The 14,031-nt window shown below is 42.9% G+C and overlaps 1 protein-coding gene across 2 annotated transcripts in view; it reads left to right on the top strand.

Moving 5' to 3' along the window:
• LOC110529998 (pro-neuregulin-3, membrane-bound isoform-like) overlaps nucleotides 1–12,293 on the top strand; it is a 384,443-nt gene extending 372,150 nt beyond the window's left edge. For both annotated transcript variants that reach the window (XM_036986111.1, XM_036986107.1), the window contains exon 9: nucleotides 8,762–12,293. In XM_036986111.1, coding sequence (XP_036842006.1) covers nucleotides 8,762–9,380 — 619 coding nt within the window. In that variant the 3' untranslated portion in view covers nucleotides 9,381–12,293. The remainder of the gene's footprint in view (nucleotides 1–8,761) is intronic.
• The last annotated feature ends 1,738 nt before the right edge of the window (nucleotides 12,294–14,031 follow it).

The following is a 14,031-nucleotide window of genomic DNA, read 5'->3' as shown; positions in this document are numbered from 1 at the left end:
ACTTTCCACCTTTTCCACTGCTGTCCCGTCGATGTGGATAGGGGGGTGCTCCCTCTGCTGTGTCCCGAAGACCATGATCATCTCCTATGTTTTGTTGACATTGAGTGAGAGGTTATTTTCCTGACACCACTCCCAGAGCCCTCACCTCCTCCCTGTAGGCTGTCTCGTTGTTGTTGGTAATCAAGCCTACTACTGTTGTGTTGTCTGCAAACTTGATGATTGAGTTGGAGGAGTGCATGGCCATGCAGTCATGGGTGAACAGGGAGTACAGGAGGGGGCTGAGCACGCACCCTTGTGGGGCCCTAGTGTTGAGGATCAGCGAAGTGGAGATATTGTTTCCTATCTACACCACCTGGGGGCGGCCCGTCAGGGAGCTATAGTCAATTAACACCATTCTTACATAGGTATTCCTCTTGTCCAAATGAGATAGGGCAGTGTGCAGTGTGATGGCGAGTATATCGTCTGTGGACTTATTGGGACGGTAAGCAAATTGAAGTGGGTCTAGTGTGACAGGTAAGGTGGAGGTGATCCTTGACTAGTCTCCCAAAGCACTTCATGATGACAGAAGTGAGTGCTACGGGCGATAGTCATTTAGTTCAGTTACCTTTGCTTTCTTGGGTACAGGAACAATGGTGGCCATCTTGAAGCATGTGGGGACAGCAGACTGGGATAGGGAGTGATTGAATATGTCTGTAAACACACCATCCAGCTGGTATGTGCTTGCTCTGAGGACGCGGCTAGGGATGCCGTCTGGACCGGCAGCTTGCGAGGGTTAACAAGTTTGTCCCCCAATAAGTTTTCCAAACGTAAAAGATTAAACAACGCTGTTTTGACATAGTAACATATCACAGAAAAACAGATTTTACACAATCCCACACTCCCAGAGTTTAGGTACTTATACAGTACATTCAGACAGTTTCTGTTTGCTGCAGTGGTTTTGGGATCATTATTCTCTAACAGAGAGAGTGCACTGCAATGTCTGTTTTGAAGACGAGGAATGCTGCATAATGAGCCCAGCCTATCCCAGGCTCCAATCCCAGATCTTATCCCAGGCACCTATCCCAGGCTCTTATCCCAGGAGCCTATCCCAGGCTCCTAACCCAGGCTCCTAACCCAGGCACCTAACCCAGGCTCTCATCCCAGGCTACCATCCCAGGCTCTTATCCCAGGCACCTAACCCAGGCTCTTATCCCAGGCTACCATCCCAGGCTCTTATCCCAGGAGCCTATCCCAGGCTCCTAACCCAGGCTCCTAACCCAGGCACCTAACCCAGGCTCTCATCCCAGGCTACTATCCCAGGCTCTTATCCCAGGCTACCATCCCATGCTCTTATCCAATGTGCCTTTCCCAGGCTTCTAACCCAGGCTCTCATCCCAGGCTACCATCCCAGGCTCTTATCCCAGGCACCTAACCCAGGCTCTTATCCCAGGCTACCATCCCAGGCTCTTATCTCAGGCTCCTATCCCAGGCTCCTAACCCAGGCTACTATCCCAGGCTACCATCCCATGCTCTTATCCAATGTGCCTTTCCCAGGCTTCTAACCCAGGCTCTTATCCCAGGCGCCAATCCCAGGCTACCATCCCAGGCTCCTATCCCAGGCTCCTATCCCAGGCTACTATCCCAGGCTCTTATCCCAGGCTACCATCCCAGGCTCTTATCCAATGTGATTTCCCAGGCTCCTAACTCTGGCTCTTATCCCAGGCGCCTATCCCAGGCTACCATCCCAGGCTCTTATCCCACGCTCCTATCCCAGGCTACTATCCCAGGCTTATATCCCAGGCTGTGTGGCCCTTCTGTCTGCCTCTGTCATCACACCTCTGACATCTTTCATCTCTGATTTATGGGTCCACCTGTAATCTTTAAACAAGAGTCACTGTCTCCAAATCCCACAGGGCGACGTCTGCTTTCTCTCCTCCACTTGCTTTAGCTCTCTCTCTCTCTCTCTCTCTCTCTCTCTCTCTCTCTCTCTCTCTCTCTCTCTCTCTCTCTAATTATAGAACTGGTTGTTTGGATGCGGATTGATTGATGGCAGAGCCTACATGTAGGCCGTCAATTTATAAACGTAATCTCTTCTGGAAAAATGTGTCCAGGCAAAATATTTCCAAATGCTGCTAGGCTAGCATTTGATTTGCAACGGTTGGGGTTTGTAAACCTTGCTGTCTGCCTCTCAGACCTGTGGAACAATGTTGCATTTTTTTGCAATCTCCACTGTGCATGCATATGAATGTGAAGAGAATAACAGCTTCTCTGAGCCAGGCGGATTAATTTATCATTATAATCGATATATTCAATGAAATGTCAATAGAAACAAAGGTAAAACAAACATAGTTTGCTGTCTGTTGCAAATAGAATGGATATAATTAGCAACCAGCCCATTTGGCTAGCAATTTCAGAACTAACACCTGGCTTTTGCCCGAACTATATTGTATGGTGGAAGGATCAAATAAAACAAATTTACTCAATATAATAACGTTTTTAATGAAAACATGTCATTAATCTTTTTTGTATATGTTGGGAACCATTTTATAAAGCAATAAGGCCCTCGAACCTGGGAATCGTTGGGAATAACACCCTCCTGAGGGCTGTTTCCCCAGCCCTTGGCTTCACCTTGGGCATAAGAACAGCCCTTTGTCCGGAGTCATCACACAATAATTCTCGAGTTCTCATGCCTTATTGCTTAAATAAAGCCCCAGAACTTTGAATGCTGCTACCTCGGCAAAGCTTTAGACTTAATTTCAAGAGGAGAAATTTCAGAGGCAGAATTTTTAGAAGTGTAAAAAGAAAGGCTCACTGCACTCTAGTTTTTACTCCTTCGCTTTGTTTTTCACTGTGCTGAGCAAAGATAAAAAAATGAGGTTATGTTATGATCTCCAGTAAAATGGCGTTAGCTCAAATGGAGTGCTTGGCCTGTCGGGGGTGGATTGTATTTTTAATGACGGTCCTACGCTGCCCTTCCTCTCTCTTAGTTTGTCAGTGCGTGACGGGTGGAGGGATTCAGTGGGAAGCTGAACAGCAAGACCATGAAACCAGGCAGGACTCACTGAAAAAGACAGACTCTGTGGGGACTCAGCCAATAAAAATATCACTATCATTGCCAATGAAATAGATAGTGTTATACTGATAGACTTTGAAATGTCATAACAGCATAGCAGGAACTTTTACAAAGAGGGCAGTGCTTTAGACATGTGGATAAGGTCAGTCGTGTTACAGGGAATGTTCCAGTCAACTAATTGGTTGATGTTATAAATTCTTAGAAAAAAGGTGTTATCTAGAACCTAAAAGGGTGTCCCCATAGGAGAACCCTTTGAATAACTATTTTTGCGGGGAAAATCCTTTTGGTAGGTTCTACATGGAACCCAAAGGGTTCTACCTGAAACCAAAAGGGATTATCCTACGGGGACAGTGGAAGAACCCTTTTGGAACCCCTTATTCTAAGAATATAAGTCTGTCCTGTACTCTACAACTCTAGGTGCAAACCACTGTCAGGTGCTTGTAGAATAAGCAATAACAGGTGAACGGCCTAACTTTGCTGACATACCAGATGCTAGACATAGCCTCCAGGTGGCCCTGAAGGCAGGAGCACATGATTAGTTGAAAAGACTGACTGACCTATTTACAGATTTACAGACAACCAGCACATAGAGAGAGAATCCCCATTCCAGTGAGTTGCCATGGAGACACTGCGGTAAAGGGTGACATGAGAGAACACAATGAGCGAGAGCATGTGTGAGAAAAAAAGAGGCAGAGAGAGAGGTAGAGAGAGAGAAGAAATGTAGAAACTACCTGTTTTGCATACAACAGTAAAAACAAATCAGTAAGAAGTGCTATCCCTCTCATTCCGTGCCTGTCAGAAAAACTTGCTGTTATCTCTCCAGAATGGCTTAGGCCTACACCAACATAGAACTCCACTTTTGTTTTATTGTAACCACTATTTTTAGATACACCTGTCAGATTTCTCAAGGCTTTCTCAAATGCACAGAGGTATAATTGAATTATGCAAATGCCTGTCTGTCATTGCGGTGAAAGTGTTGCAGACAGTGTGTGGAGATACAGTGCTTCTGCATAAATCTGGTATCAAAGTACCTGCCTGAGATGTAACTTGGCCCCTTACTACAAGGTCACTATTACTGTAATTGATTCTACTGACAAGGTCACTATGACTGTAATTGATTCCCCTGACAAGGTCACTATGACTGTAATTGATTCCTCTGACAAGGTCACTATTACTGTAATTGATTCCACTGACAAGGTCACTATTACTTTAATTGATTCCTCTGACAAGATCACTATTACTGTAATTCATTCCTCTGACAAGGTCACTATTACTGTAATTGATTCCTCTGACAAGACCACTACCACTGTAATTGATTTCTCTGATAAGGTCACTATTACTTTAATTGATTCCTCTGACAAGACCACTACCACTGTAATTGATTTCTCTGATAAGGTCACTATCCCTGTAATTGATACCTCTGACAAGGTCAATTCCATAAGGAAGCATTGATGGTGGACCTTGACTGTTCTGGCCCCACCAGACTGGATCGTAAGTCCCTCGCCCTCCTCTGGTCTATAACATTCTAACAGACTACTCTGTCTATCTTTAATGGGCTCCTAATTATTCAGGATATTACCCCTGAATGAACCAGCCAATAGTATGTCCCAGAATTCTCTGGAATGTTCTTGTCTGACAGGAATGGTCCAATCCTGTCCCTGCTTTGCTGCACCGACCAGCTTTCTCAGCTGGAATAGCGTGTTCATTCATCAGATCAATTTGGAAAATGATCACTACTATCCCAGGCTCTGACTGGATAAGAGCATTTGCTAAATGACAAAAATCTAAATGTTCGATGTCTACTGTCCCAGTCTCTTTGTCATTTACATTCATAAACAATAATGAAATATTACAGTATTATCTAAACATTCATAAAATCCATATATACATTTGAAGTCGGAAGTTTACATACACCTTAGCAAAATACATTTAGACTTAGTGTTTCACTGACAGTTCCTGACAATAAATCATAATAAAAATTCCCTGTCTTAGGTCAGTTAGGATCACCACTTTATTTTAAGAATGTGAAATGTCAGAATAGTAGTAGAGAGAACACATTTATTTATTTCATCACATTCCCAAATGGTCAGAAGATTACATACACTCAATTAATATTTGGTAGCATTGCCTTTAAATTGTTTAACTTGGGTCAAACGTTTTGGGTAGCCTTCCACAAGCTTCCCACAATAAGTTGGGTGAATTTTGGCATTCCTCCTGACAGAGCTGGTGTAACTGAGTCAAGTTTGTAGGCCTCCTTGCTCACATACGCTTTTTCAGTTCTGCCCACACATTTTCTATAAGATTGAGGTCAGGGCATTGTGATGGCCTCTCCAATACCTTGACTTTGTTGTTCTTAAGCCATTTTGCCACAACTTTGGAAGTATGCTTGGGGTCATTGTCCATTTGGAAGACCCATTTGCAACCAAGCTTTAACTTCCTGACGGATGTCTTCAGATGTTGCTTCATTATATCCACATTATGTTCATTCCTCATGACGCCATCTATTTAGTGAAGTGCACGAGTCCCTCCTGCAGCAAAGGTCTTGGATGATTTCTTTTGATTTTCACATGATGTCAAGCAAAGACGCATTGAAAGGTAGGCCTTGAAATAGATCTACAGGTACACCTCCAATTGACTCAAATTATGTCAGAAGCTTCTATAACCATGACATGACCATGTTTTCTGGAATGTTCCAAGCTGTTTAAAGGCACAGTCAACTTAGTGTATGTAAACTTCTGACCCACTGGAATTGTGATACAGTGAAATATAAGTGAAATAATCTGTCTGTAAACAATTACTTGTCATGCACAAAGTAGATATCCTAACTGACTTGCCAAAACTATAGTTTGTTGACAAGAAATTTGTGGAGTGGTTGAAAAACAAGTTTTAAGGACTCCAAACTAAGTGTATGTAAACTTCCGACTTCAAATGTAGATATCTACATAAATCAATGTAGATAATTAATATACAAAGTACAATCATGTACAGTGCCTTCGGAAAGTATTCAGACCTCTTGACTTTTTCCACATTTGTTACGTTACAGCCTTATTCTAAAAGGGATTACATTTAAAAAATCCTCAGCAATCTACTTACAATACCCCATAATGACAAAGCGAAAACAGTTTTTAAGACATTTTAGCAAATGTATTAAAAATATAAATAAAAATTCCTTATTTATATAAGTATTCAGAACCTTTGCTATGAGACTCGAAATTGAGCTCAGGTACATCCTGTACATCCTGTTTCCATTGAGATGTTTCTACAACTTGATTGGAGTCCACTTGCCGTAAATTCAATTGATTGGACATAATTTGGAAAGGCACACGCCTGTCTATGTAAGGTCCCACAGTTGACAGTGCATGTCAGATCAAAAACCAAGCCATGATGTCGAAGGAATTGTCTGTGGAGATCCGAGACAGGATTGTGTCGAGGCACAGATCTGGGGAAGGGTACCAAAACATTTCTGCAGCATTGAAGGTCCCCAAGAATACAGTGGCCTCCATCATTCTTACATGAAAGAAGTTTGGAACCACCAAGACTCTTCCTAGAGCTGGCCGCCCGGCCAAACTGAGCAATCAGGGTGAGAAAGGTCTTGGTTAGGGAGGTGACAAAGAACCCGATGGTCACTCTGACAGAGCTTTAGAGTTCCTCTGTGGAGATGGGAGAACCTTCCAGAAGGACAACCATCTCTGCAGCATTCCACCAAGACTGCTGAGTGACCAGACGGAAGCCACTCCTCAGTAAAAGGCATATGACAGCCAGCTTGGAGTTGCCAAAAGGCACCTAAAGACTCTCAGATCATGAGAGACAAGATTCTATGGTCTGATGAAACCAAGATTGAACTCTTTAGCCTGAATGCCAAGCTTCACGTCTGGAGGAAACATGACACCTGAAATATGGTGGTGGCAGCATCATGCTGTGGGGACGTTTTTCAGTGTCAGAGACATGGAGACTTGTCAGAATCGAGGCAAAGATGAACGGAGCAAAGTACTGAGAAATTCTTGATGAAAACCTGCTCCAGAGTGCTCAGGACATCAGACTGGGGCAAAGGTTCACCTCCCAACAGGACAACAACTCTAAACACACAGCCAAGACAAAGCAGGAGTGGCTTCGTGACAAGTCTCTGAATGTCCTTGAGTCGCACAGCCAGAGCCCAGACCTGAACCCAATCGAACATCTCTGGAGAGACCTGAAAATAGCTGTGAAGCAACGCTCCCTGTTCAACCTGACAGAGCTTGAGAGGATCTGTAGAGAGGAATGTGAGAAACTCCCAAAATACAGATATGCCAAGCTTGTGGCTTCATACTCAAGAAGACTCAAGGCTGTAATCGCTGAGGTGCTAAGGTGCTTCAACAAAGTACTGAGCAAAGGGTCTGAATACGTATTTAAATGTGATATTTCATTTTTTTATATTTATAAATGAGCAAATATTTATTGAAACCTGTTTTTGCTTTGTCATTATAGGGTATTGTGTGTTGATTTATGAGGGAAAAACAATTTAATCAATTTTAGAATACGGCTGTAATCTTACAAAATATGGAAAAAGTCAAGGGGTCTGAATACTTTCCGAAGGCACTGTATGTGTACAGCACATACTGTACAACACACTTCTATAATCTCACCTCAAATCTATGAACAGAGCAATTTTGTATTACAATGTTTAATTCTGTACACCATGGTCGTACATTTGCACTGTTGGGTGCATGCATGGGATGTTTTCAGGCTGATTGTATTTCCCACATCTAACGAGATTTGCTCCAAATGTTATTGTGGGCATTAGGAAACTGACATCCCTGTTATCGGAGAGCAAGGCCCAATATGGCATTCTAAATGTGGCTCGTTTGGGGCTCATTCCAAAACCTCAGTGAAAAAGAGAATCATCAGCTTTGAAAACCCCCTTGATGGAGGCTTACATCTCTGATTAGGCTATTACAAGAAAGAGAGTGACTCAAAGTTAAATATTGATGCGACAAGAGCAGCTAGCCTTTGTCAGGGATTATGAATTATTACACAAAGATAATGAGCCCCAAGCCCTAGATTGTACCTCAATTAAGACGTTGATATTACAGAGAGGATGTGTTGCTGTAATGTGAGGTAGCTTATGCCAGATCCCTTTGAGAAAAAGAAGAGAGAGCAAAGAATCAATATTTGATATCAACAACACAACACTTTGACTTTGAAAGTGCCTCATGAAGCACAAAAGCAATTTCTATGTCGGGAACAAATGGTGGACTATCTCGTGTCTAAAAGTGAATGGGGACATTGTTGATCACTGATTACTTCATTAATTATCCTAGATGCTCTGATGCGTCAAACATATTCTTGTTGGACTAAATATTCATGCCATGCTCCATTTAGTTAAGTATCCCCATTTCAAGGTGTCAAATCAATAATGTAGTGTCTGAACTCCCTCTTAACTTTCCCAACTCATGATCCAGTTCATACAAAGTGAGAGTGTTCGGCTAGATAAAGACATGAAAGAGACATGTCAAGCTCATCTTGTCATTTTTGTGCTCTTCATGCCTCTGAGATGGCAAGGTGAAATTTGGCTCACAGAGTACCCTTGTTCTGTTTGGGAAGGTGCTTTAAAGGCTTCAGTTAAAATGATACTCAAAGCAATTAACTTTTCTTGAAGTGAAATGAGTACATGTGGGAATTGACAGCAATTGTAATTATCTCTCTCTCTCTTTTCGCTCTTCCCTTCATCAGGTGCAATATTGTGAGGGCCGGGAGCGACCCGCGACAGGATGCCTTTCTAAATATGCAACCCCCCATGTCGGTGGAGCAGTCGTGGGAGAGCAGGGTGGAGGTGCGCTGCTGTCCTCTGGACCAGGGCCTGGACCATGACGTCTCTACTTCCACCTGGAGCCTCAGGCGTCCCAAATGTCCAAGCCGCTCTTCCCCTCCTCCTTTCCGGACCTGCTCCATCCCTATCATCCCCTCTGTCCAGGGCCACAAGGACGAGGTCTCCTGTTTGCAAACAGCTACTGGCTCAGCCACCTGCAGCACCATGCCCAGTAAGGAAGTAGGAGGGCACTCCCTCATCATGCTGCACCCCACCTCCACCTCCTGCTCCTCCTCTATTGGGGGCCAGCAGCAGGACGAGGTGGCCCTTCTCCTAGAGGAGGCTCAGGAGCATCTCAGGGCTCTTGCCCACAGGAAGCAGGAAGACAGCGTCGGCGCCACCCCTCAACTGCCCAGAGAGACTGTATGCTTCCTGACACTCAATGGTGGAGGAGCGGGGGGTTTGAGCCCTAATGGACCCACTGAGACCCAGTTAATGAGCCCTAGAGAACCTCATAGAGACTCAGCCCAGCCCTGCCAATGAGACAACGAGGTCTGTGCCCTAGCTTCCTGTCTGGATCTACAGTAAAACAACTGTAGTGTCTTGAAGTCAAGACTGTAGAGAGCTCTGCATCAAAGGGATGAGATTAAACTGAATAGAGAAAAATAATATCATGGAATAAACAATGTGCATACTGTATGGAAGAATGAACAGAGGGATGGTCTATGGAGTGATGAAGAGAGAAATTATGTATATGCATTTATTTAAATGAGAAGCTTCTTAGACAAAAGAAACCAAATAGTCTGTCATCTCCATGGTGTTTTTAATTGTAAAAAAAATTATATATAAATATATATGGATATAAATATATGGAATTAAAAAGGTGACCAAGTTCAGTTGAGGAATACAGGAATGATGTACCGTCTTTCTTTTTTTGTAAGAACTCCTCCACATTTTTCAGGCTTGGAGCACGTTTGTGTGGACCCCATGCACCCTTACCCCTTCTGTTTTGCTACCTGGTGTGAACCGACGATGCAGTTAAACATGGCTGCCACAGCAACAGTATCTACTGTAAAACAACCTCTCAACTACCATTGTGAGTCTACCCAGCCAAGGATTATAACAGTCCCCCTTGCCTTGGATATACCACAGCAGTATATTGAAGAACAATTACAGAATGATATAGAGAGACTTTTGCCGATAAACTACCCCAGGTTGACCCTGTCACTGGCTTGGGACAGCAGGTTGATAAGACAGGCGTGATGCTAACACGGTTGGCTAGTTTGGTGTCTTATTCCTTTTTTGTACGTGAGTGGAATTCCTCCTCTGCTGACCAAGTCGTTTAGCATGGGTGTTTTTTTTCCCTCTGTCTAACCCCACACAACTCTGAGTACACACACACACACATTCCCTCAGCACACAACGACGTGTACAGGTGTGTTGGGGGTACACAGCAGGGATGGAGGGACCAAGGATAATAGGCCGGCGCAAGTGGAGGAGTTTCTGTTTTTTAGTTTCAGTTTGTTCGTGATGAACAATCAGCTGCTTTCTGGGGAAGGGGAGGGGGGAGACAGTAGAGGGGGGTTGAAGAAAAATGTGTTTGTGGTACCTGTGAAGTGGGGACTTCAATTTCTGTTTTGAATTTAGAACCAAATGTTGGGGGGAAAAAAAGCATAATGGAGGTTTTGCAGATTATTTTTATTTTCTATTTCATTTTCAATGGTTCTGCCCCCTACCCCACCCACCCACTAACCTGTGAAATTGTGCATGCAGATAATATTTGTTTTCAGATTAACACCAATATTCTCTAGTGAGTTGCTGATTTCACTCACAATGTTTGGAATTCCACAATCAAATAACCTTTCATCAGAGGTTTACAAGCAGAGCATAGCGGTGGCCAGGGCATTGGTAGGTAGATAAGGAGGTAAAGGCTCCATATTGCCAACAACCCTTTCAGAGGTTTTTTTTTTAAATGATCTCCACAATGAGGTCAATGTAGCAGTAGTAATAACCATTGGAGGTTTCCAGATAAAAGCTAACTATTTATGTGTAGGACATATCCACTTGATGCCAAACAAGCTAAATGAATCGTGCTGCATGATGTACTTCATGCATCAACGACCAACAGTCACATTTGGGTCGTCAGACATCAAGTGGAAATGTGCCATTATCTGTGAACGTCCAAAGCGTATTACTTTACCTGAAACCATTTTCAATGCATTTTCAACTGTTGGTCTTAGAAATCATACATGCTCTCTGTACATCCGCCCTGCTGAATGGTTTTTGCAGTTCTGAAAACCAATTTAAGTCGGGCATCTCTCGTTTCCACTCTGAACATCTGAACACCACATTACATTTGCCAGTAATTGAACACTGTCTGCTACACTCCACGTACTTTCCGTTAACTTTATCAGAGAAGAAGCAGTGAAAAGGGGTCAGCCATATGACCGCCTGTCTTGAAATGATTAACAAACTCATTGACCTTTCCTGCAAATGCCTCAAGACTAGGGTGAGTCTAGGGTGAGACTTTCTATATTAGGTCCTCATTTTTCCAGTTTCTGTCTATACATGTGTCTGTTTGTGAATCTATGTGAAGGCTTATGGATTTCTGAGAGTACGTGTTTTATTTTTCAAATCAGATTGCTCATTGGAGTGTGTGTGTGTATATATGTGCGTGTGTGTGTTTGTACATGCGTGCGTGTGTGTGTGCATGGGTTTGTGTGTGCGTGACTATTCACATGCATGTGGTTATATAAGTTAATGCAGTATATACACATGGGCCCATACTGTATGTCCATGTCTTAGTAGGAGATTTTGCTCAGCTGGACAGTGGACAGACAGCAGTGGAGAGGTTAGCTGGTTGATGGCAGGGTTAGACCATACAGGCCAGACAGATAAGAGACCAGCTTGATCCACAAAGACCTCTGACTGCCAGGGAAAGCAACCCCATCAGACCGTGGCAGTGTCTACTATCCCCACAAATGGCTGGAGCAGTTTATAGCCAATGCTAGTGATGCAGAGCCTTTTATCCTCTACCCTGATAAATCAGTTTGTTGTGAGAGTTTGGGGGAATTATACTTTGTCAGGTTTGTTTTTCTGAGACAAATCCAGTTTGGGTTGTGGGGAGGGGGGTAAAAGCATTCCAAGGTGAAATCTCACAGCAGGAAAATGATTCAGCACTGTTCATTTCAATTTTAAAAGGCCTGTGTTTCTTAGTCTGAAGTTTATTCAGTGCTGTGCGTTGAGGCAGAATAAAAAGTTAATCCCTGGTGACGATTCTGAGCCAGTGGATGTGTAAACCTCTCTGTAAAGCTGATCTGCCTTCATAGAGAGTGACGGGGCAAGGTAAGAAACAATCCACCATGGCTCATTCTTGTACTTTTACCTACTGTGTGTGTGTGTGTGTGTGTGTGTGTGTGTATGTGTGTGTGTGTGTGTGTGTGTGTGTGTGTGTGTGTGTGTGTGTGTGTGTGTGTGTGTGTGTGTGTGTGTGTGTGTGTGTGTGTGTACCTACTGTGTGTGTGTGTGTGTGTGTGTGTGTGTGTGTGTGTGTGTGTGTGTGTGTGTGTGTGTGTGTGTGTGTGTGTGTGTGTGTGTGTGTGTGTGTGTGTGTGTGTGTGTGTGTGTGTGATGCAATAGCAATGCTCATCAGGCACAGTGTACCAATGTGTTAATTACTGGTGCTGAAATTCATCTTCAGTCAAAAGATGTTCTGATTACTCCAGTATTCATCCAGAGGTGTCTAGGTCACACTTCATTTTGGATTGGGTATTGCCTCTCAAATATGAAGGTTTGAAAGAGTTCAAAAGGTAAGGGTGTTGAATGACCAATCAACAAAACAGCGTTACATCAATTGTAATACAAATATTCAGGGCAGAGCTATATTTCAGATAAGCATGGGATTATACCGAGATGAATTTCTAATGTCAGGCCAGGTTTGATAACCTTGATGTCAGCCAAGTGTCATTCAAATAATATTCCAGATAATTGAGCCGATAGCCTTTTCATGGTTATACATAGCTATGTGACAGGTGGTTGTTACATAGTTGTTATACAATGGTAACACAAAATGGACATGCAATTAGCATCCGGACATAAAGTGTGAACTAAGGTTGTTTTGATCCTGTACTGCCTGTGTGTGAATTATCCAGTCACTATCATAGGCTGGTCAGACTGCTACATGGTTTAGGCTATATATTATCCCTTCAGCTTCATATCATCTCCCTGCGAATGTTCATTTTTGAGATAAGAATGGGTCTAAAACTCCAAGTTGTGAACTCCAGAGATGTTCAATGCCAGTGTATGTGTGTGTGTGTTGACAGAGTTTCCCCACAAAACCCTGGCTAATGTCAAAAATATTCCAGTTGTGATATGAAAAATAGAGTCTCATTTTTGGCAGTGAAGAACTTTATTTCAGTGATACCCCTCAAAAAAATGATATAGTGGATTTTTCTGTTCATTTTATTTTTGTATTTTTGTTTTTCAATAAAGATGAGTCTTCAGTGTTATTTCTTTCAGTGCATCTGCAGAATGTTCACAATAATATGACATATATTTTGGAGATTATGGAAAATTCATAATCCAAACTGTTATTAGTTACAGCACGACTGTGCTTTGGCCTTAAACCAAAAAAAACAATCAGCTACAGAATTCCTGAAATCTGACGAAGGTGTATAAAGTGCAGCTCAGGAATCAACAGATAAAGAATGGTCAAAATATCTGAAGATTGCTGGTGAAGTCAACCTGGAGTGAGGAGGAGGACATAGGTGGATGCAGGAACACACGGAAGACTAGTTAATAATGTGCTGAGAGAGAGCTCATTAGACAGTCACAGATGGGGAGAGATGCAGTAGGATTTACTCAGACATAAAGGTACATGACTCAGACAACCAATACATTACAGTCCAACCATTACATTACAGTCCAACCGATAATACTCATACTAGGTAAACAGAATGGTCATGTTATTTTCTGATGAAAGATATACAGTATGGACAATAAGAAAACTACCAAACACATGGCCGTGTGTGTGTACTTGTGTGTGTGTGTGTGTGTGTGTGTGTGTGTGTGCATGAATCTCTCACGGATAAATCACTACTGGATTAAGTGAACATTTGATTACTGTTTATGGATTCCTGATACTTGGTTGATCTCAGTCCAAGTACAATGGGAAGACACACATTGTTTCTGTCTG

This window comes from Oncorhynchus mykiss, chromosome 1 (genome assembly GCF_013265735.2).
Source record: "Oncorhynchus mykiss isolate Arlee chromosome 1, USDA_OmykA_1.1, whole genome shotgun sequence".
Taxonomy (NCBI): Eukaryota; Metazoa; Chordata; class Actinopteri; order Salmoniformes; family Salmonidae; genus Oncorhynchus; species Oncorhynchus mykiss.
The sequence above is the reverse complement of the archived record's forward strand: the minus strand, read 5'-3'. Positions and strand labels throughout refer to the sequence as shown.